Source organism: Hyaena hyaena, unplaced genomic scaffold (genome assembly GCF_003009895.1).
Source record: "Hyaena hyaena isolate Hyena2069 unplaced genomic scaffold, ASM300989v1 scaffold_322, whole genome shotgun sequence".
In the NCBI taxonomy this organism is placed as follows: Eukaryota; Metazoa; Chordata; class Mammalia; order Carnivora; family Hyaenidae; genus Hyaena; species Hyaena hyaena.
The window spans coordinates 1,758,515-1,783,818 of record NW_024080954.1 but is presented as its reverse complement, the minus strand read 5'-3'; the positions used below and the strand labels follow the sequence as shown (position 1 = coordinate 1,783,818).

The window sequence follows — 25,304 nt, the reverse complement described above, 5'->3', positions numbered from 1 at the left end:
CCTGTAAGAAACACCAGGATTTTACTTTCACTAGGATTTTTACTTTAAATAACATATCTCTTGCAAATGGAAATTTCTCTTATCTCTGTGAAAAGTAACAAATAATTTTTTCCTTCAAAATAAACTGAAGAACTCTTACCATATTCTGAAACCTGAAATGACTGATAATATGTCTGGTCCTATTGGGAGAAAGAAAAAAAAAGACAAGAAAACATGTGAGTTCTAATTCAGTTATTTTGCTTGCTTACTTACCTGTATAAAAAGATTTAGAAAATTATTTTTAATTGTATTTATAATGATTTAAAGAGCAAAACCATTTCTTTTAATTTTTGGAAGTTTATTTTTAGTCATCTACAACATGAAGCCTATGAGATTTCATGAGTTTTTCTTGTCAGTTCACTCGGGGCACCTGGGTGGCTCAATCTACTGAGCATCAAACTCGGCTCAGATCATGATCTCATGGTCCTTGGGTGTGAGTCCCTCATCGGGCTCTGTGCTGTCAGCTTCAGATTCTGAGTATCCGTCTCTCTGTCTGTCAGATTCTGTGTATCCCTCTCTCTGTCTGCCCCCCTGCCTCAAAAAATAAACATTACAAAAAATTATTTTAAAAAAATTATTTAAAAAAAAAAAAAGCTGTCTATATTTCACTGCAGGTCATTTGAACAAATTGCTTAACTTGACTTACCTCATTTGTAAATGAGATTAAGTTAGATATTTCAGGAACTTATGAAGCAAGAATAACACATGTCAAACTATGACTGCAAACTTGTTTTGAATCTTACTCTCAAAAAAAAAAAAACCAATGGAGAAAATAAAGTTACACATGATTCAAGTATTTACACATAATCAAAAATACAAAATCATCCTGGACCAACATCTTCTACCTTTTAAATTCCTTGAATTATTTCTAGTGCAACTCCTAAAACAATGCATTCTACCCTATTTTAACAAATATTGTTAATTATTTCCTTTTCCAAGATCAACAAGAAAGCATGTGGCCTATTATTATATCATTTTTCTAATTCCCCATATTTCTGTCCACACCTAATCTATAAATAACACATTAAATAGAATCTCTTCAAAAACAGCTAAGGAGTTCCACTAATAAAATTTGTATTCTAGAGGTGCCTGGGGGGCTCAGTCAGTTAAGCATCCAACTGTTGATTTCAGCTCAGGTCATGATCTCACAGTTATGAGATCAAGCCCCACATGAGGCCCCATGCTGAATGTGAGGCCTGCTTGGGATTCTCTCTCTCCCTTTCTCTCTGCCCCTTCCCCACCCATGTACAAGGATCCACACACTCTCTCAAAATAAATTAACTTTAAAAAAAATTGTATTCTAAATCTGATTCCCTATGTTTATCAAAGCAAATACACCGATGCAGCTACAAAATAGGATGATTTAAAATGATTTAAAAATCATCCTTGGTTAATTAAGCAACTGTACACCAAGTTATTTTTTAATCCTAAAAGATGGATAGGGTTCACTGCAAAGTATAAAATGGATGTGACTACATATACACTAACAAAATAACTGAAACTTGGTTTCAACGATGTCTCGTTTAAAGTAGATCCCTAATCTTTGACAAAGCAGGAAACGACATCCAATGGAAAAAAGACAGTCTCCAACAAATGGTGCTGGAAAAACTGGTCGGCAACATGCAGAAGAATGAAACTGGACCACTTTCTTACACCATACACAAAAATAAATTGAAAATGGATGAAAGACCTAACTGTGACACAGGAAACCATCAAAATCCTAGACGTGAACAGGCAGCCAACTTCTTAGTAGACACGTTGCCAGAGGCAAGAGAACAAAAGCAAACATGAACTATTGGGACCCTATCCAGATTTAAAAAAACTTCTGCCCAGAGAAGGAAACAGCAAAACTAAAAGGCAACCAACAGAATGGGAGAAGATATTTGCAATGACATATCGGATAAAGGGTTAGTATCCAAAATCTATAAAGAATTTATCAAACTCAACACCCAAAAAACAAATAATCCATGAAGAAATGGGCTAAAGACATGAACAGACACTTCTCCAAAGAAGACATGCAGATGGCCAACTGAACACATGAAAAAATGCTCCACATCACTCATCATAGGGAAATACAAGTCAAAACTACAATGAGATACCACCTCACACCTGTCAGAATGGCTAAAATTTATAACTCAGAAAACAAGAGATGTTGGCAAGAATGCAGAGAAAGGGGAGCCGTCTTGCACTGTTAATGGGAATGCAAACTGGTGCAACCACTCTGAAAAACAGTATGGAGGTTCCACAAAGACTTAAAAATAAAACTACTCTATTATCCAGCAATTGCAGTACAAGGTATTTACCCAAAGGATAAAAAAAGACAGATTCAAAGGGATACATGCACCCTAATGTTTAAAGCAGCATTATCAACAATAGCCCAACTACCAAAAGAGCCCAATTGTCCAACGACTAATGAATGGATAAAGAAGATGTGGTATGTATATACAATGGAGTATTACTTAGCCATCAAAAACCAATGAAATCTTGCCATTTACAACAATGTGTATCGAGTTAGAGTGTATTATGCTAAGCAAAATAAGTCAGAGAAAGACAAATACCATATGACTTTACTCATATGTGGAATTTAAAAAATAAAACAGATGAACATATGGGAAAATGGGGGAAATAGAGATGAAAACAAACCATAAGAGACTCTTAATGATAGAAAACAAGCTGAGGGTTGACAGAGGAAGGTGAGTGGGAGATAGGGTAGATGGGTGATGGGTGCTAAGGAGGGCACTTACTATGATAAGCACTTGGTATTGTAAGTAAGTGATGAATCACTGAATTCTACTCCTAAAACCAATATTGCCCTGTATGTTAACTAACTAGAATCTAAAATTAAAAAATAATAATAATAAATAAAACGAAAAAATAAATTTTCATTTACTTAAACAATAAAAATAAAAAATAAAGTAGATCCCAAAGAAATTGTGTTGATCAAAGTCTTAAGAATCTACACATTTGTAGCTTGTATCTTAAATTGTTTTCATGCCCTACTAGGAATGTTATAAATTACATGTATTCAGTTCATTTATAAATTCTAATTTCTCACCCTCAAAAAATCAAATCAAGAGGGTCATCTACCTGTATTGACTATTTTACTTATAAACATAAGAATTCTGGTCTTTAGAGGTGCCTTCGTGGCTCAGCCAGTTGAGCATGTGACTCCTGATTTTGGCTCAGGTCATGATCCCAGTGTCATGGGATCAATCCCTGCATCTGGCTCTGCGCTGAATGTGGAACCTATTTAAGATTCTCTCTCTCTCCCTCTGCCCCTCTCCCCAACTCATGATCTCTCTCTGTCTCTAAAATTAAAAAAGTAGTTAAGGAATTCTAGTCTTTAAATTAATTTTTGCTCTATTACTAAGGTCAGCACAGGTGAGTCTATAGAATACGTAATTTTATGACGATGATATCTCTGTCAAGTTAAATATATTGCAAAGACTAAGTGAGTACTACATGCAACATACTACACGAGGCTCTGTAAAGACAAATTACAGTCCTCAGCATTGGAGTGTCAATCGAGAGATGGAGACACACAGAGTAAAGAGCAATAATGCAAGACTGACAGTGTCCTGTGGTTTCATGCACTGTGCTTTGGCTCTTAGTCTCTCTTATGCTAGACCTACACATACTTCCATCTCTACTCATCTTCCAAGACTTACCGCAAATACTTCCCTGAATCCCCAATTTAAAAGCAATCTCAGCACTCTAAGCCTCAATGCTCTTTAGTCCTTCCTTCTATTTTAACCCTGTAAAAAGTGTATCATGAATAGGTACGTAGTTTATCTTGCTGCAAATTCTTTGAGGGCCAGCTCCATGCTGGATAATTTTTTATCCTTCATAGTTTATCCCATGAGGTGCCAACCCAAAAGTGTCTAATACCAAAAAAGTGTTTGATAAGTATGTGTTAGATTAAGTAAGTATTACCAGCTTTGACAAATATAGGAAAGCAACTAATTTGGGCCTATTTTAAACAACAGCCTTGAAACCAAGTTTTAGGCAATTATTTGTTTAACACATAAGTAGTTACATGAATTAGATTTGAAATGAATTATCCTTTCCTGCCTCCTATATTACTCATCATCCCTGATAACTCCTGGATATTCCATCTCTCTGTTTACTGTCTCCTTCTCCTTCATTCAGTCTGCGAACATTTTCCGCTCTTTAAGAGTTCTCGTGGTACTGTTAAGGATCTTTCTGACTCCTTCCTTGTTTCGTTAGTCTCCTCTTTCTGCTCCTGAAATGTTGGCCCTACCCACCCTGAGCCCAATGCTGTTCCCATTCTCCAGGCCCTTAGGTGAGCTCATCAGCTCTCATGGTATTAACTGCCATCTCTATACTAAAGAAACCTAAATCTTTATCTCTAAACCATACCTCCACCCAGACATTCAGACTCAAATCTGCTTTTTGGACATTTCCACCCAAACGGCCTACAAAATGTCCTGACCTTCTTTAACTGTATTTAGCCTCCTCCAGGGAGCTTTTCTTATTCACCTTTCCCTATGCTGGGTTAAATATGGTTCCCTCCCATAATAACTTGTATGTAACTCAATCATTTTACTTATCACAATATATTATAATCATCTGTTTCATATCCATCTCCTATAACAGACTATGAAATCGTTGGGGACACAGCACCTAATTTAGCATGCCTTTAAGGTTCGTTGAATGAATGTATGTATATGAAATGAACAAACTGACTCTTGTACGCAGGCTGGTTCTTATGGGGCTCCTTAGATTGGCCTCAATTATCATACAGTATCTCCTGCCAGAAATTGAAATAACCTTCTCATATGAAGAATCAGACAACACTGACAAGGCTCAGCCATTTGTGAAATGGCCCATAGAGTAACCTTAACTCTCTGCCTTGAGTCTGGAAGGAAAATAAATGCCAAGAAGTGGAAGAAGCCAACATCATGGAAAGCTGGGGGGAAAAGCAGCAAAAGAAGTGCTTCTTTTCATTGTCATTTTAAATTGTTCCAATAAATCACAAAGTCATTTTGTAACTGAGTGCTGACAGGGTGCTTTGTAGCAGATGAGGTTTTCCCAGGGTGTTTATAAGTGGGGAAATGCAAATCAAGAAATAAATTATTTTACTGTCCAAAGGGTTTGAAAAGCAGAAATGAGTTTTGTAATTTTCAACATATTGTCCATTAGGCAATCAGGTCATACCAAGTTCCACAATGAGTTCAGTTATTTTTATTAAATATTTTTACAAAACATATAATCAGGAATGGTAGAAGATACTGAAATACTTAAAACTAGTAGCAATCTATGTCATAAATAACCATAAAAGCACTGATGCTGAGTACTTTCATAAGTCTAGAACAGGTATGTGAAAAATTTTTCTATAAAGGACCAGAGAGTAAGCATTTTAGGCTTTACAAGCCCATACAGTCCCTGTTGCAACTATTTAGCTGTGCACTGAGGTAGCAGGTAAGCAATGAGACTGATTGTGTTCCAATAAAACTTTATTTACAAAAACAGACATTGGGCTGGATTTGCCCTTTCGGCCAAAGTTTGCTGAATGCTGGTCTAAAAAGTAAAATTGTTCTATGCAAACCCTAGCTGAACTAAATTGACTAGCCTTAACTAAAAACATGGAGAAGAAAGAAAATTAAAAAAAAAAAAACAGAGCTTCTGTATGAAGCACAATTTCATTTACTAAATAATTTTCCTTTGGTTCCACAAAAACAGTCTGCTTCAAAATGAGTTTACATGTTTATTCTAGCTCAGCAAATAGTCTGTGCTCATTCACTCTGCCAGCAACTGAAGGAGACTGACCTGAAAGAGTGAATACTTAAGCAGCATGTATTCTAAACAAACACCTTTCCGGGTCACAAGAATACATGACTCGTCTACATCTTCTCAGTTCTGCTTGCCCCAAATGGTCACTGTTCCGTGGGGAAAGCACTCCCTTACAAAGCTGGCTCCATTTGTATTAGATGTAAGCCTGTCTCAACAAGACTTTCTAACCAAATTCTAAATGAGAAATGGAAAAGAAGAACCAGGAGGTATTCTCAGTAATGTCTGTAATTTCTTTATTCCCCTTATCCCTAAATCAATAGGTCATTGTGATGGTATATGTTATATCAATCAAATGAAAGAGAAAAGAGAGAAAATAAACTATTTTAATTAGTTTTTTAACAATATGCTATGACTGGATGCAAATTAAAGATAAGTGAATTGCTCAAAAACACCTATTCTACTTACAGAATTTCCCTTGTCTAGCCATGAAGCCATCCAACTCTTGAGAGAGATTCTATTTTTAATAAACTTGAAGGAATATGGCACACTATACGACCATTTAAAAAATATATTTTTTAACATGCAGGTCAGCGTCTTGCAACTCTTGCTTCTGGAGTAAAAAGAAATGCCAGAAACAGAACTAAGGATTTTTGTTTTCATATTTATGTTCATACACGATCGTTTCAGTTTCCCAAAAGTTTGCTTCAGCATTGATCTCCAGTGTCTGGATTTAATTTGTATCCAAAGATTAAGAAAGGCACTGAACTTTCTAAATTCACACATAACAAATATAGAACTATAGACTCAGTTTGGGTTTTGTCCCCCAAGACAATAGATGCCAACGATATCCATATTCCCAAGCCAAGTGCAAGTCTAGCACACAGAACTTGCAAAGGAGGTTTCCATAAAAACTAGTTTTGCAACATTTAACCAAAAGGGTCAAGATTGAAATTAACTAGAAAGGAATTTTAGGAGGAAGTTTTTTGATGTGCTTTCACACACCAGTGGCGGTAGGCAGGCACCTGACATGCATGAATAACCTAAGAGCAAAATACAGGTACTGGCCACCCGTGTGTACAGCTAAGCAAAGAGAGAGGGTTGCACTGGGAGTTGCAGAAAGTGTTGCCTTCTTAGTTGCAAGAATCAAAGAAAGCGTGACCACTTCCCCTCAACTAGATATGCAAAAAGAGAGAGAGCGAGCCAGTGTAGGGCTGTCTTCAGTCCTAATCAAAAACAGCCTCCAGAGCCGCCTGGGAGGCTCAGTAGGTTAACATCTGACTCTTAATTTCAACTCAGGTCATGATCCCATGGTTGTGGAATCAAGCCCCGCATCAGGCTCTTCACTGAGCATAGAGCCTGTTTAAGATTCTCTCTCTCTTTCCCTCTCTTTCTGTCTCTCTCTCTCTCTCTCCCTTTCTCTCTCCAATAAAAAAAAAATGCCCCCAAAGGGGAAGCACCTCTGGAAGGTATATTGTATACTATATATGCCAAGGAGCTGAAGACAAAGTTAAGAGCTGCCAGAGGAGGAGACAGATTTAAAAGCATACAAGACACTAATGGGAAGCCTCCCAGCAATGGTAGGTGTGCTCCAAAGAACCCACAAAAGTTTTATGAAAGAAAGCTGTTTGTTTTAAATACCTGCCAAGTCCAGAGAGTTCCGATGCCAGATGACAATGGTATCATGTTGAGCCATGTTAAATTGCCATTTTTGTAGGACAAATATTAGCAAATTCATATAACTCATCTTTACATATCAAGTAAGAATTATTTACCCATTGCCTCCCTTCCCTCCACCTCATTCAATTGTGGAGGAGTTGAATGCAGCTTAGTGAGTTGGGGAGAGGCAGCCAGACCAGAGAAGACCCAAGCTGGGACAAGACAGCACTTGATTTTATTGGACTGTACATATTAGTTATTGGACATAGACTCTTTTTTGTGTATAAATATAACCAAAAATGACATTATTACCAAAAAATAATGACAAATGGTGGAATTTTCCCTACATTTCAACCAATAGGATAGAATTTGTCCCAAAGAGTAGGACTAAATGGCAAAAAATAATGCTGTGGTTTTTGTATTACACCTTTCACATAATACATGTTCAACCTCACAGTCGCACACATATAACTGGGCACACCAAACTGGCCAACCGTTCATGTTAAGAAAGGATGGGGATTCAGAAGGTATCGACAATTCTGACTCATAAGATTTCCCACTGAAACAGTTATGGTTAGAATTCTTAATTGATCTACAAATGTCTACTTAATCCATAATAGGAATGAAATTATATGGTATTTTTGCTGCTGTACCCACAACATATTATTTTAATGCTCTCCTTCTCAGAAACAAAAGATTTAAATGAGCTGTCTATACTCTTTATTGTGCCTGCCACCTGGATTCCTCCACTACCATCTCACTGGCATGGAAGGGTGCTCCGTAAGTGGTGGCTACTTGCCTCTGCTAATTGCCCACAGCCTCTCTCTCAGGCCTGGTTCTCCTGGAGACTTCTGCAGCACCTAGTACTCCAGCCACCCTCTCTGAATCCCTTCTGCTCTGCTCTGTGCCTGCACTCTCTTGGTTCTCTCATTCCCAACCTGGCTGTTCATTCTCTGTTGTTTTGGGTGGGTCCCCTGCTTAGCTGCTGAACATAGTGATTTCCCTCTAATCAACTTACCCATCTCTCTCCCCTAAGCCAAGTTTCCAGCCCCAAATTCCCCTGTAATGAATGGGTGATTCTCCCAGAGCCCACACTTAAAATCCCAAAGTCACCTCTGTTAAAAGGCAAACTGAAGCACATTAAAAATTTTAACAGTTTGGGGTACCTGGGTGGTTCAGTCAGTTGAGTGTCCAACTCTGGGTTTCAGCTTGGGTCATGATCCCAGGGTCATGGGATGAGACTCAACTTGGGCTCCTCGCTGAGCACGGAGCCTGCTGGAGATGATCTCTCTCTCTCTCCTTCTGCCTCTCCCCTGCTCAAGCTCACACCCCACCTCCCCTCTCTCAAATAAAATAAAATAAAATAAAAAATAATCTTAAGAGTTTATGTGAACAGAATTCAATTGGAATTGGCAGTGCTGAACTGCAAGTGGTCAGACATGCTCCACCAACAGGAGCTCAGGGAGAAACTCTTACAGAGGAAAGGCAGAAGCAAAGTAAGGAAATTATTGATTGGAGAGAACTTAAAGCCTTAGTTTGCTGTTTGTGACCGGTTATCCCTAGCATTTTGATTTCATAACCTTGAGGCATTCACAGACTTTGATTTGGCTTGCTTAAGTAGTCAGCCATGGCAACAGAGCCACATCAGTCTAATGACCTCCTTTTTTAATTAATTGAACACCTTTTGGGGCGCCTTTTGGGGTTGTGGGATCCACGATCAGCGCAGAGCCTGCTTGAGATTATCTCTCTCCCTCCTTGCACTCTCCTGCTCTCTCTCTCAAATAAATAAATAAATAAATAACACTTAAAATTCCTCCTTTTCCCTTTCACAATCATGATCCAATCAGTCTCTATACCTGGTGAATCATCTTTTAAAGTGTCTTTTGAATTCACCGATTCCTCCTTAGTTTGTGCTGCTCCCCTAAAGCAACCCCTTATTACCTTCAGACTGGGCTGTTATAACCTAACACAGAAGGTAGGCTGTATTTGCTAAGCAAGGATCCTAACTCTCTGGCCATCTCCCTGACTCTAGATCCTCTCCTTTTAATCACCCCACATGCTATGATCTTCCTAAAATACTACTGTAATCATGTCACACTACAAAAATCAACAATAATACAACAAGTATCGATGACTTTTTTTGTTTCACCCAGAGGTTTATCGTAAGCATGTCATTCTTTCTTTTGAATAATGTTTTGGTGTTTCTACATTGAGCATGTGTTACTTTAGTAATCAGAGAAAAATAATAGAAGTGTAATTTTTATGTCTTTTATATTAAGAGATTCATTCGCATACAATTTCTGCTTCCTTTGTCCTCAGAAGTCTTATATGAAATTTGTAACATTAACATTCAAAGTAAAATAAAAATTTTTAGAGCCCCCCACTATCTACAAAATGAAATCTAAACTGTTAGCCTAATATCCAATATGTTCCACGGCTTGACCCACAAACTCTTCCAACATTCTCTTGACTACTACTCTCTGCAGAGCCTCCCCTCCCAGTAAGTGCTTGCTCCCAACCCTACCGCTGTCACCTAGCTCCAAACCTCATTCCATCTCTACCCCATGGTCCCCATCCAAGTCCTACAGTGCCCTCCACTTCCCTCTAGTTGAAGCATGTCATTTTAAAGGTGTGAAGAGGCTTACAAGTCCTCTGACCCAAGCCCATTATTTTAGAGCTGAGGAAACAGATCCAGAGCTGAAACAAATTGTCTACAGTCCCTTGACCACAGCACAAGGCCCCACGTCATGTAACTCCCAACCTAATGCTCTTTGTATTTATTACATGAAGTCTTCCTTGACAGTAAGCTCCCTGAAAGTAGTGTCTGTGCCTTATCATCTTTAGATGTTTACTGACTGGTGTTTCTTCCCACCTAATGTACAATAAGAAAATTCCATGGGCACTTGGGTGGCTCAGTTAAACGACCAACTTTGGCTCAGGCCATGATCTCATGGTTCATGAGTTTGAGCCCCACATTGTGCTCTGTGCTGAGAGCTCAGAGCCTGGAGCCTTCTTCAGATTCTATGTCTCCCTTTCTCTCTGCCCCTCCCCCACTCATACTCTGTCTCTCTCTCTCTCTCTCTCTCTCTCTCTCAAAAATAAATAAAAAACATTAAACAAATTTTAAAAAAGAAAATTCTATATTTTTCGTTTTATCCAGATTGCTACTAATTTTCCTCTGCTTAACCCTAATACCTACAAAACAATAATCATGTAATAGCCTATCTTTGTCCCTCTTTCATTTTTACCATAAAATTAGGAAAGAACTTAAAAATTAACAAGAAATCACAATGAAGGTGTCATCCATTAAAGCCTCCGTAGATGTATATCAACCTACTTGGAGAAATTATAGATGTGCAAAAGAACGGAAACGTTTGTGAACATTCACATTGTTCTTTCTTTTCCTGTTTAGAGTCTAAACATCTGTGGCCTGAAGTGTAGTTGCAACATATTTCTCCCGGATTTTTCAAGCCAGACATCAGGATCAACTATGGTAGATTCAATAAACAGAAACGCCCAGTTCCTACCCACAGTTACTGAACCAGAGTTAACAGAACTGCAGCCCAAACATAACAGATGCCTTCATCCATCCATCCTTCAGCAGAGACTTATTGCACCTAAGTGCCAGCACTATGCTAAGTGATGGACAGATACTTTCTCAGGATGGGGTTTTTAATTTGGTGAAAAGAAAGATATTTATCAAATAATCATACACATAAATATATAATTACAGACAATGATAAAAGCTGTGAATTAAATTTATAGGGAATTATGAAACCTGAAAATGAGGCTGGAAAAGTAGTCAGATGAGGCAGGGCCTTGTGTAGGCTATGGTAAAACACATGAATTCTACTCTGAGGGCAATGGAAAGCCTTTGGGGAATTTTAAGCTGAGGAAGAACATGATCCAATTTAATGTTTAGATTACTTTCACCGCTGTGTAAGGAACTGATTACAAGGAGAAAAAGTAAATGTAGGAAGATGCATTAAGAGACATTGCAAATATTTAGGGAAAATATGATGGTGGCTTGGACAAAAAAGGCAGAGGTAAAAATAAAGAGAAGTAGAAGTAGATGGATTTGAAATATATTCAAGGGTACAATCTATGGGAATTGGTGAAGGTCTGGATAAGGAGGGTAAGAGAGATGAGAGGTCAAGACAACTCCAAAGTTAGCAGCTTGAATAACTGGATGGAAACGGAGTAATTCAGTAAGCTAAAGAATGCTGGAAAAGAGCCAGGTGTGGTGAGGGAAGATTATAAGAATGATATTGGATATGAGGAGTTCAGGATGCCTTTAAAACATCCAAGCAGAGATGTTAAGTAGGCAGACGGTTTAAATTCTGCAACACAGAGCTCTGGGTTCTCTCAGACAAATTTGTGGCATTAGTATATAGATGGAAAATGCAACCATACCTATGAATGAACTTGTCTAGAGTGAGTTGAGGAAGTGGGAGGTACAGAGATGAGACAACTTAAAAAAAAAAAAAGTTGGCTAGAATGGGGAAGAAAAAATGTACAGTTACTGGCAAGGAAGCTAGGGTCAGAGTTCAGTGTCTGTCTGTCTCTCTCTCTCTCTCCCTCTCTGTCTCTTGCTCTCGTTCTCTCTTTCTCTCTGCTCCCCCTACCTCTTGCTTCCCCTCCCCCTCTCCCGCTCTCATTAATCATGTGAGAGACCTGAACATACTAGATTTTGTGGAAAGATCCTGGGAGAGAGATATCTAGGTTGAAGATTCATGAGAAAGAAGAGATAATTAACATTCTAAGGTTTCTGAGAAAGTAGAAGGGAGAAACCAGGGAACAGGTTGAGGCTTTGGTCTTAGATATGAAGAATTACATCTTTTCTGTAAAAGAAGAGGATGACCATGAGATGGGTACACACACAGGTAGACATGTAAATCTGGCAGAGGAGTTTAAAGAAATTCCTATCTGATAAGTTTTGTTTTTCATGAAGTTGAAAGAAAGATTATCTACTGAGAGTGAGGAGGGAGGAACCAGAATCTCCCCCATTAGACAGCATTTTCCTTAATCCTTTCTCTCATTTTAGAAAGAATTACAAACATTCTGGTACTCATCAAGACTGTAACTAGGGGCATCTGTGTAACTCAGTCTGTTAAGCACCTGACTTCAGCTCGAGTCATGATCTCACAGTTTATGAGTTCAAGCCCCATGTCAGGACTCTGTACTGACAGCTCAGACAGAGCTTGGATCCTGCTTCGGATACTGTGTCTCCCTCTCTCTGCCTTGCTCATTCTCTCTCTTTCTCTCTTTCTCTCTCTCTCAAAAATAAATAAACCTTTTTTTTTTTAAGTTTTTTAAAAGACTGTAACTAAACTAAAGATGAACATAATTTGTTCTATACATGATAGTTACTCATAGTACCAGGACTTGGGGAAAATCAATCTAATGAATAACCAAGACATAGCCCATATAAGACTCCAGTTAGAATGGTGGACCACACAGACACCCAATGCCACAAGCACATGCATGCTCCTAAAAAGTTTCTCCATTTGCAGTACAAATATATTATGCTGTACAAGAGACAAACTGGTTTCCTTAGCAGAAAAGTGCTAACTAGAAGCATACTCTCTTTAAAACACACACACACACATACACACACACACACACACACATACACATTCATTTAACCTCTATGTTCCTACTGAAAGTAAAAAAGAATAAAACTTTTTAAAGATATGCCACATGGCCACCTTTCTTGGGCACCTAGCTCAAGCAAGAGGAAAAAGGAGAAGCACAGCTACAAGTCTGTATTAAATGGGAAAACTACCCTTGAATCAAAATAATTCCATTTCTTGCTCATTGCTTCTTTTCTCACGCCACCCAGGGGCACAGTACTCATTTTAGTGACCCACCCTGGAACCCAGGGCTGCCACCAGCAGAGTCCAAAGAGCTGTAATGTTCCAAAACTCCCTCTATGCCATTGAAAACTGAGCATCCTATTGAACTATATACACACATCATACCAATGTCAAGTTCCTGTTTTTGAGGCTGTACTAGAATAACACAAGATATAACTCTTTAAGTACACTGGGCAAAGGGCACACAGGACCTCTCTATACTATCTTCACAACTTTCTGTGAATCTACTTCAAAATAAAAACTTCTTTTGAAATTAATCTTCTATGACTTATATACCAAAATTATATAGTCTGCTAGGTTACAGCAAAGCAATCTTTACTAATATATTAGTGGATATTAGCTTATTTCCCCTACCAGATAGCCTGTATGCTATACCATGAGTCTCCAGGACTCAAAATCCTCAGTCTAAAGCCATGGCTCTTGTGCTCAAAATATGATACACTTCAAAAACAACCCAATGTGAAACTCAAATAAATAAATTCACAGATGAGAGAGGAGAGTAACAACAAACACCACAGATATACAAACAATTAGAAGGGAGTGTTATGAAAAACTAAATGCCAACAAATTGGACAACCTAGAAGAAATGGATAAATTCCTAGAAACCTATAACCTACCAAAACTGAGACAGGAAAAAATAGAAAATTTTAACAGACTAATAACCAGCAAATAAATTGAATCAGTAATCAAAAACTCAAAAAAAAAAAAAAAAACCTCCCAATTAACAAAAGTCAAAAGGCTTTACAGGCAAATTCTACCAAATATTTAAATAAAAGTTAATACCTATTCTTCCCAAACCAATCCAAAAACCAGAAAGGGGAGGAAAACTCAAATTCATTCCATGAGGCTAGCATTACCCTGATACCAAAACCAGATAAAGGCACCACTAAAGAAGAGAATTATAGGCCAATATCCCTGATGAACATAGATGCAAAAATCCTCAACAAAATGCTAGCAAACTAAATTCAAAAATATATTTTTAAAAATTATGCCACATGACAAAAACAGACACATAGACCAATGGAACAGAATTGAGAACTCAGAAGTGGACCCAAAAGTATACAGCCAACTGATCTTTGACAAAGCAGGAAAGAATATCCAATGGAAAAAAGACAGCCTTTTTAACAGATGGTGTTGGGAGAACTGGACAGCAACATGCAGAAGAATGAAACTAGATCATTTTCTCACACCATGCACAAAAATCAACTCAAAATGGATAAAGGACCTGAACGTGAGACAGGAAACTATCAACACCCTAGAGGAGAAAGCAGGAAACAACCTCCTTGACCTCCACCGCAGCAACTTCTTACTTGACACATCCCCAAAAGCAAGGGAATCAAGAGCAAAAATAAACTGTTGGGACCTCATCAAGATTAAAAGCTTCTGCACAGCCAAGGAAACAACCCAGAAAATTAATAGGCAACCAACGGAATGGGAAAAGATAGTTGCAAATGACATATCAGATAAAGGGTTAATATCCAGAATCTATAAGGAACTCACCAAACTACACGCCCGAAAAACAAACAACCCAGTGAAGAAATGGGCAGAAGACATGAACAGACACTTCTCCAAAGAGGACATCCAGATGGCCAACAGACACATGAAACGATGCTCAGCATCCCTCCTCATCAGGGAAATACAAATCAAAACCACACTGAGATACCACCTCACGCCAGTCAGAGTGGCTAAAATGAGCAAATCAGAGAACTCTAGATGCTGGCGAGGATGTGGAGAAACGGGCACCCTCCTACACTGTTGGTGGGAATGTAAACTGGTACAGCCCCTCTGGAAAACAGTGTGGAGGTTCCTCAGGAAACTAACAATAGAACTCCCTTATGACCCAGCAATAGCACTGCTAGGAATTTACCCAAGGGATACAGAAATGCTGAGGCATAGGAGCACATGTACCCCAATGTTCATAGCAGCACTCTCCACAATAGCTAAAACATGGAAAGAGCCTAAGTGTCCATCAACAGATGAATGGATCAAGAAGATGTGGTTTATCTATACCATGGAATACTACATGGCAATGAGAAACAATGAAATCTGGCCATGTGTAGCAACATGGATGGACCTTGAGGGTGTTATGCTGAGCGAAATAAGTCAGGCAGAGAAGGACAAATACCATATGTGTGCACGTATAGGAGGATTAGGAGGAACTTGACGGAGGAACAAGGGGGAGAAGAAGGGCGGAAATGGTGGGGGAAAGGGAGAGAGGCAAACCATGAGAGACTCTTGAATGCTGACAAAAACTGAGGACTGATGGATGTGGGGGGGAGGGGGGGATGGGCATGGAGGAGGGCACTTTGGGGATGAGCACTGAGTGTTATGTAGAAACTAATTTGACAATAAACTATTTGAAAAAAAAAAAATTATGCCACATGATCAGCTGGGTTGCAAGGGTGGTTCAATATTTGCAAAACAATCAACATGATATAGAACATCAATAAGAGAAAGGATAAGAACTATATGATCATTTCAATATACGTAGAAAAAGCATTTGACAAAGTACAACATACATTCATGATATAAGCCCTCAACAAAGTAGATTTAGAGAGAACATACATCAACATAATAAAGGCCATATATATGAAAAACCTAACATCATCCTTAATGGGAAAATACTGAGAGCTTTTCCCCAAGGTCAGGAACAAGACAAGGATGTCCACTCTCACCATTTTTATTCAACACAGTACTGAAAGTCATAACCATATCAATCAGACAACAACAACAAAAAAAATAGAAAGTATCCAAATTGGTAAGGAAAAAGTAAAACTTTCACAATTTGCAGATGACATGATACTATATGTAGAAAACCTGAAAGACTCCACGTAATGAACTGACCGACAAATCCAGTAAAATCACAGGATACAAAAATCAATGTACAGAAATCTTCTGCATTTCTATTCACCAATAATGAAACAGCAGAAAGAGAAATTTTTTAAAAATCCCATTTATAATTGCACCAAAAATAGTAAGATACCTAGTAATAAACCTAACCAAAGAGGTGAAAGACCTATATTCTGAAAACCATAAAACATTGATAAAAAAAAAATTGAAGACGACACAAAGAAATGGAAAGGCATCCCAACCTCATGGATTGGAAGAACAAATACTGTTAAAATGTCTATACTACCAAAAGCAATCTACACATTTAATGCAATTCCTATCAAAGTAGCAAAAGCATTTTTCAGCAAGCTCGAAAAACAATCCTAAAATTTTCATGAAACTACAAAAGACCCCAAATAGCCAAAGCAATCTTTAAAAAACTAAAGCAAAGCTGGAGGTATCACAATTCCAGACTTCAAGTTATATTACAAAGCTGTAGTAATCAAAACAATATGGTACTGACATAGACACACAGATCCACAGAACAGAATAGAAAACCCAGAAATAAACCCACATCTACAGAGTCAATTAATCTTCAACAAAGCAGGAAAGAATATCCAATGGAAAAAGATAATCTTTTCAACAAATGGTGTTGAGAAACCTGGACATCAACCTGCAAAAGAATGAAACTAGACCACTTACTTACAGCATACACAAAAATAAATTCAAAGTCGATTATAGTCCTGAATGTGAAACCTGAAACCATAAAAATCCTAGAAAAGAACACAGGCCTAACCTCTTTGACATCAGCCATAGCAACTTTTTTCTAGATACATCTCCCAAGGCAAGGGAAACAAAAGCAAAAATAAAGTTTTGGGACTACATCAAAATAAAAACTTCTGCAAAGCAAAGCAAACAGTCAACAAAACTAAAAGGCAGCCTACAGAATGGGAGAAGATATTTGCAAATGGCATATATGATAAAGGGTTAGTATCCAAAATCTATAAAGAACTTATCAGACTCAACACCCAAAAAACAAATATTCCAATTTAAAAAATAGGCAGAAGAAGAGGCACTTCTCCAAGAAGACATACATGCAGATGTCCAATAGACACGTGATAAAATGTTCATCACTTACCATCAAGAAAATACAAATCAAAGTTATAATGAAATCACCTCACACCTGTCAAGATGGCTAAACTCAACAACACAAGAAACAGCAGGTGTTGGCAAGGATGTGGAGAAAAAGCAAAACTCACGCACTGTTGGTGGGAATGTAAACTAGTGCAGCCTCTGTGCAAAACAGTATGGAGGTTCTTCAAAAAAGTTTAAAACATAACTACCCTATGATCAAGCAATTGCACTACCAGATATTTGCTCAAGAAATGCAAAAACACTAATTCAAAGGGATACATGCACCCTGATATTTATAGCAGCATTATTTACAATAGCCAAACTATGGAAGCAGCCTAAATGTTCATTGATAAATGGACAAAGAAGGTGTGGTAGATGAATATATTGTAATATTACTCAGCCATAAGAAAGAATGAAATCTTGCCATTTGCAACAACATGTATAGAGCTAGGGAGTATAATGCTAAGCAGAGTAAGTCAGAGAAAGACAAATACCACATGCGGAATTTAAGAAACAAAACAAATGAACAAAAAGAAAAAAGAGAAAGAAACAAACCAGGAAACAGACTCTTATCAGAGGGGAAGAAGGTGGAAGGATGGGTAAAATAGGTGACAGGGATTAGGGAGCGCACCTGCTATCATGAGCACCAGGTGATGTAGAATTGTTGAATCATTACATTATACACCTGAAACTAATATAACACTGTATGTTAACTGGAATTAAAATAAAAAATTTTTAAGCCAAAAGTAAAAAAAGAAACAACCTAATACGTGAAAGAGTGATTGTCTGGCACCCTCAACTCATGTCATAGAGGTGGGCATCTTCTCATCCAATGTACACAGCAAGCTCTGCTGATGTCTAAACTCAACCAAAAACGTGACCATCTTTAAACAGCAATTACGGCACATATTAAATAATTTAATGTTATACAGTTGACAGTGTCAGGAAATCTAGCTACCATAACACTGTGTGAGCCTAACCAGGTCACATTACTTCTCTCCGATTCTTCCTCCCTAAAATGAGGAGATGGATCGGGGTAACCTTACTATGGCTTCCGGCATCCTCCATTTCACTGCTATGCTAATATCTGACCCAGAGTTTCTGCCTGATGTCAATAAGATGTACCTAAAGAGAATAGTAGGTAAAATACCCTTGAAAAGAAAGTCACTCCTGAGGTGGCTTTTGGAGGGAAAGAACAAGACAAGGAACTCCTCACAAAATTTAGGTTGGGATCCAGAAATCAAAATGCACACCACCAAAGGACTGACAATAGCAGATCAAATGGCTCACTAAAGTCACAGGGATAGCAAGGCACACAAATTATGAGTACATTATGAATTTTATAAGAGGCTGGGATATTCCGTTCTTCACTGAAACTTTTAATGTTTAGAATCAGAAAGTCCAGAACATTAATCCAAAAGGCCTGTGTTCCACTGGCTCACGGATGCCTTAAATACAGCAACTATCCATATTCTCAAAATGCAAATGAAATATTTCTTCTAAGTTGTGGTAGCATATGAGAGAGTGGAACTCTAAGTCAAAGAATGTCACAAAGGATAATAATAGCAATAGTCCAGGAGACACCGTTCACTCACTCATTCTTTCATTCCACAAACATGAATGAGTTCCTACAACACATCAAATACTTTATTAGACAGAACAAATATGAACATTAATAAAAAGAGAATTCCTGTCTTTAAGGAATTTACAGTCTACTAAATAAGGCAGTCATATTTTTTAAAACTACAATGGTGGCTCAGTTGGGTGAATGTCCAACTTCGGCTCAGGTCATGAATTCACAGTTCATGAGTTTAAGCCCCACATCAGGCTCGCTGCTGTCAGCACAGAGCCCACTTCTGATCTTCTGTCCCCCTCTCCCTCTGCCCCTCCCCTGTTTATGCCCCCCCCTCAAAAAAATAGATATTTTTTAAAAACTGCACTGGGACTCCTAGGTGGCTCAGTCAGTTGAGTGTCCGACTTCAGCTCAGGTCATGTTCTCATGGCTCATGGGTTCAAGCCCCACATTGGGCTCTGTGCTGACAGCTCAGAGCCTGGAGCCTGTGTCAGATCTGTGTTTCCCTCTCTCTCTCTCTCTCTCTGCCCCTCCCCTGCCCGTGCTCTGTCTCTCTCCCTCAAAAATAAATAAACATTTAAAAAAAATTTTTTAAACTACACTGACCACACTTTGGAAAGATGAAACAAATTCTGGAAATTGATGGTGGTGATGGATGTAAATGTACTTGATGCCACTGAACTATATACTTAAAAATGGCAACAATGGTAAATTTTACAGTATTTATATCTTGCCGCAATAAAGAAAAAATAAAAGGAAACAACAGCTCTGATCAGTAAGTGCTGTAGTAGAGGTGTGTAGAACGGCCCATGGAAGAACAGAGAACAAAATGCTGACCTGCCAGTTGCCGCTGTAAGAAATCAAAATTCTAAAACCAACTCCCCTCCCCTTTCTCCCAGCACATGGAAGTAAGAACTTGAAGTCTTTCCCAAAAAAAGCAGGCTTCCTTTAAGCGGAGACTAGCAAAAGTATTTTGGAAACTGCATCTACATTCCAGAGAGGATGCCACTGTTTTCTGACCTGTCACAGTTTGCTCCATGCTTTCTGTTAAGCTGTCATCACAAGCCAGCGGAAGGGTTACCAGATGCTACTTGCAGAGAGCTTCAAGGACGGGAACTGTCCAAACAAAGATGTGCTCCTCTACAAAGGACAAACAGCTCCAGCAGAAGAAAACTGACCCAGGCCACAGCTAGGCAGCAAGTCCAGAAAGATAAGGAGCACTCTGAAAGGCTATAAAAAGCCATGAGATGCTAGCAAACCTTACTAACCTTTTGACAACAACTAACTCGAAAGAAGACAGATGAAACTGCTATAAACAAAGGAACAATCCTTTGCAGACTGCTTCTGAATTGCATAATAACTTGATACCTACATGTATCAGACAGGGCTCCAAAGGACTGATTTCAAGCCTTGGGACTACTGAGTTGAGTTCTCTCCCTTCAGTTTCTTGTCCCCACGCTAATACTGCTTCAGAGTGAGACAACTAGAAGAAACGGCAAAGTTACCTAGTTGAGTGGTTCCCAAGCTGGCTGTGCATCTAAATGACCAGAGAAGCTGTTGTAAAAAAATTTTTTCCCAAAAAAATTGATATAGTAAGACTAGGGAGGCAGAGATCTCCCTAGAGCTACCTACCTAAAGAATCAAGGTAAATAGCTCAGAGTCTCACCACTAGAGAATTAAAGAATGAATTAGGGGCCCATCTTCCATCCTACACCTTTTATACTACTCAATATTGGCTCAAGTCATTATCTCCTGGTCATGATCTCAAGTCAAGGTCGTAATCTCATAGTTGTGAGATCAAGTCCTGAACAGGGCTCTGCCCTGAACCTGGAGACTGCTTGTAATTCTCTCTTCCTCGCTCTCTGCCCCTCCCTCCCTCTCTCCCTCAAAATAAACACTTAAAGAAAAACAAAAGAATGCCACACTGATTACAGTCACTACAAATCAAAGCTCTGGTAAGCCTAATACTAAGATCACTCCATATTTTTTCTAGAGACAAATGGGATTTCGAAACATTCTTCTGAAATAAATATTTTCCCTTCCCTGAAATTTACATATTTTTAGATGTATTTTTAGATGATTTTCTTTTTTAAATTTTTTTTTATTTATTTCTGAAAGAGAGAGAGAGAACGTGAGCAGGGAGGGTCAGAGAGAGAGGGAGACACAGAATCCTAAGCAGGCTCCAGGCTCTGAGCTAGGTGTCAGCACAGAGCCCAATGCAGGGCTCGAACCCACAAACTGTAAGATCATGACCTGAGCCAAAGTCAGATGCTTAACCGACTGAGCCACCCAGGCGCCCCACCTTCCCTGAAATTTATACTGAGAATGGTCACTGCCTTAGAAAAAACAAAAATATGGCGTACAGTGGTGGACTATTTAAATAATGAATATATTTCCACCACACTCATTATTCACTGCTGAAAGAAAAAGGAGTTCAATAAAAAGCAATAAACAATCTCTGAATGCTGTGCAGGAGTCAAGGAAAGATAAAAACCAGAGACCAATATAGGATCTGGGTTTGCTTCCCATAACATTTCTTTGATTATACTGACCCCTGGTGGCCCTGAAAGGACTCTTAAATAAAAGTACTTAGATTTCCTTAGTGTGTGCCTTGACATTATATAACCTGTAAGGAATCCGTTTACAACATGTATGCATATCAAATAATCACATTGTACACTTAAGCAGCTTATCCTTTTGTCAATTGTACTTCAATAAAACTGGGGGAAAAAGCATTATATCACCATGTACCTGATCAATATGCTTGTCTTTTCTATAAGACAAAGATGCCTTACAGAATGTGGAATAGGGGAAATTATATGTATTTCAATGCAAATGATTATTAAATGGCTTTAATACACTCATCTAATAAATACTAATATCCATGTGTGAAACACGTGCTAAGTTACAGAAATACAGACGTGAACAAGCCCAAAAGACTAGTCTATTAGGTGCCAACAGTTAAAAGTGACATGAATGAACCAAGAGAAGCGCAGAGTGATATGGGAATGTCTACAGGGATTAGGCCACCCAAGGCCATTCCAGGAGAAGGGTGGCACTTAATGAAGCTGAAAAGGTGGGCAAAGGCCAAATCTTGTAAATGATTTGAATTTTTTAAGCACCTACATTTCCTTGTCTTTCTTTTCCTTCCAAAGCAACATGACAGATCCAGTCCACAAGCCTCTACATGAGAAATCCTGTAAATCTTTCAACCTATGATCTCACATCTTCCAAAAGCCTTTCTCCACTATTCTATTGTCCCCTGTCTTCTGGTATATATCCTGCTCACCACTCACTGAACAAATTAACCTTTTAGAGGCTGCCACACAGCTGAGACTGCCCCCGGCCACCATGCAGAAGTGCCTCTGAGTGGACCAACAGTGGACACCTGACCCAGGGGAAGCCCATCCACAGCCACCGATGAAGTGGGTTGCTTGAAGGATGGTTATTTAGCTGAGCCAATGCCACCAGTCCAGATTTGGACTAGAAACACCATAGAGGTTGACAGAAGAATGAGGGGACAATGATGGGGCCAGAGAGACAGTGAGACGCAGTCCAAAAGCATCAGCACTCATTCTTACAATACACCTTCTCTATCCCACACTAGTCCAAGTCACACTGCACCCTTAGAAGCACCTGGTGGGGGAAATACAAATCAAAACCACAATGAAATACCACCTCACACTTGTCAGACTGGCTAAAATTAACAACTTAGGAAATAGATGTTGGCGAGGATGCAGAGAAAGAGGAACCCTTTTGCACTGCTGGTAGGAATGCAAACTGGTACAGCCATTCTGGAAAATAGTATGAAGGCTCCTTAAAAAATTTCAGATGGGGGGGAAGGGGGTGGGCATGGAGGAGGGCACTTGTGGGGATGAGCCCTGGGTATTATGTGGAAACTAATTTGACAATAAACTATATTTGTAAAAAAAAAAAAAATTTTTTTTCAGATAGAACTACCCCACAACTGCACTACTAGGTATTTATCCAAAGGATACAGGAATGCTGATTTGAAGGGGCACATGTACCCCAAAGTTTATAGCAGTACTATGGACAATATCCAAAGTATGGAAAGAGACCAAATGTCTGTCAACTGATGAATGGATAAAGAAGATGTGGTACATAGATACAATGGAATATTACTTGATGATGAAAAAGAATGAAATCTTGCCATTTGCGATAATGTGGATGGAACTAGAGTGTATCATACTAAGCAAAATAAGTCAATCAGAGAGACAAATATATGATTTCACTCATATGTGGAATATAAGAAAGAAAATAGATGAACATAGGGGAAGGGAAGCAAAAATAAGATAAAAACAGAGAGGGAGACAAACCATAAGAGACTGTTAAATACAGAGAACAAACTGAGGGTTGCTGGTGGGGTGTTGGGTGGGGGGATGGGCTAAGTGGGTGATGGACATTAAGGAGGTCACTTGGGATGGGCACTGGGTGTTATATGTAAGTGATGAATTGCTAACTTCATTTTCTGAAATCATTATTACACTATATGTTAACTGAATTGAATTTAAATAAAGAATAATTTTAAAAACATTTTTAATAAAATAAATTTTTAAAAAAAGAAGCACCTGATGGACCTCACTGACTCAGCACCTGACAATTCCTCCAGTGCCTTGTTTTCCTGTCACGCTTATGTTATTCAATTTTTATCATATTACCATGTCAGCACAACAATGGTCTTTGAAGACAGATTTTGCATGTTTATCTCCTTGTTTCCACCACTGCCCTATAAGCCCTCACGTATTTGATAAAGGGACAGAGAGACAGAAAGACGGACAAATGGATAAACAAGTGATCCTGGAGAACTCGATAGTGAAATCAAAGGTGGGCACTGAGAAGAAAACCCTAATTCCTTCACACTCACAGTATACATCCTAATCATCAATTCCCATCATTCTCCACATGTGCCAGTAACACCAAACTTCTCCCAAACCCCCAGAACTGTGAGGCTCTCTTCCACCTTCCCAGCCTCTAGACATAGCTTTCTCTCTGTGAAGTGTCACAAACATTGATTTTCCTCTTTCTCCATAAATGCAGATGTCTGGCTTCCCTAGAGCTCAGCACCCCCTCCTCCAGGCTTCCCTGATCCCTATACACACCTCTACACTTTCTCACTGCCCGTCTGTCTTAACCCTGCAGCACAACCTCCCTGCAGGCACTGTTCATCTTTACATGGGTGCTCAAAACACATGTGCTGGCTAAGAGGGACTAGTTCTGCTTTTAGGATGTGACCTCTTCCTAAAAGCAGAATGGGGATTTATTTTTTTTAATTTTTATTTATTAAGTACTTGGTACAGTTATCCCACTTAAGGTCTTATGTTAATGAATGATTTTTCTTTCTAATAAAGTGTTTCTCAATGGGGAAGGGAGAGGGTATTTTCCCCCCAGGGACATTGACGATGTCTGTAGGCATTTTTGTTTGTCACACTCGGGCTGCTACTGGCATCTGAGGGGCTGAGGCCAAAGATACTGCTAAACATCCTACAGTGTACCCGACAATGCCCACAGAAAAGAATTTTTGTCCAAAATGTCAACAGCTGTTTTAATAGAACTGTTTTCAAAAGCTCTTATTCACAAATTTATATCTACTTTAATAAACTCCAAAAAAATGGGAAAATATTCAATGAATCCTGAAACATGACACAGGGATGGATGCACAGGAGAAAACCTAAGGCTGAGAGATGAGGGCATTCTCACGAGTCTGCCCTGTTAATCTCAGACCTACAAAGGTTGGCAACGAACAAAGGAAGTAGGTGGAGGAGCTGGGGAGAAAGAAGACCTGGCGAGCAGAAAATTGGTGTGGTTGTTTAAAATCACTGTTTCTTATTTTTTGTATTTTTAAAAAAATTTTTTTTGAGAGAGAGCACGCATGCGCGCAGAGGGGGAGGGGCAGAGACAGAGGGAGACACAGAATCCGAAGCAGGCTCCAGGCTCCGAGCTGTCAGCACAGAGCCCTTTGAAGGGCTCCAAAACATGAACCATGAGATCATGATCTGAGCTGAAGTCAAACACTTAACCAACTCAGCCACCCAGGCGCCCCAATCACTGTGTTTTTTAAAACAATGATAAAGTAGGTTAATCCAATCTCATCAGGAGTCATTATTCAGAGACACAAAGTTTGCCAAATAATAACTATGCATCCATTGCTTAGTTTTAAAATACTCAATGTCGGCACTGAATAAGTAAAATAAACATTAATCAGTTTTACATTAAATGCAAAATGTTTTAATCTTCAAATATTGTATTACAGAAAAAGGCAAAAATGATTAAAACTCTAACATGTTACAATGAAAGATTGTATTGATAAACAGAGTAAAGTCAAAATAAACCACTTATATCATCTAGATGTTCAGATTAACACTTTTCTGTTCATTGAATAAATGGTGTTGGAGATATTTCCCCACCTGACCTAATTAAATTAT

At 38.7% G+C, this 25,304-nt stretch overlaps 1 protein-coding gene across 1 annotated transcript in view; it reads right to left on the bottom strand.

Moving 5' to 3' along the window:
• Nucleotides 1-25,304, bottom strand: part of CD109 (CD109 molecule) — a 139,465-nt gene that overhangs the window by 77,198 nt on the left and 36,963 nt on the right. The window contains exon 6 of the mRNA XM_039248932.1: nt 140-179. Within this exon, the coding sequence (XP_039104863.1) occupies nt 140-179 (40 nt within the window). The remainder of the gene's footprint in view (nt 1-139; nt 180-25,304) is intronic.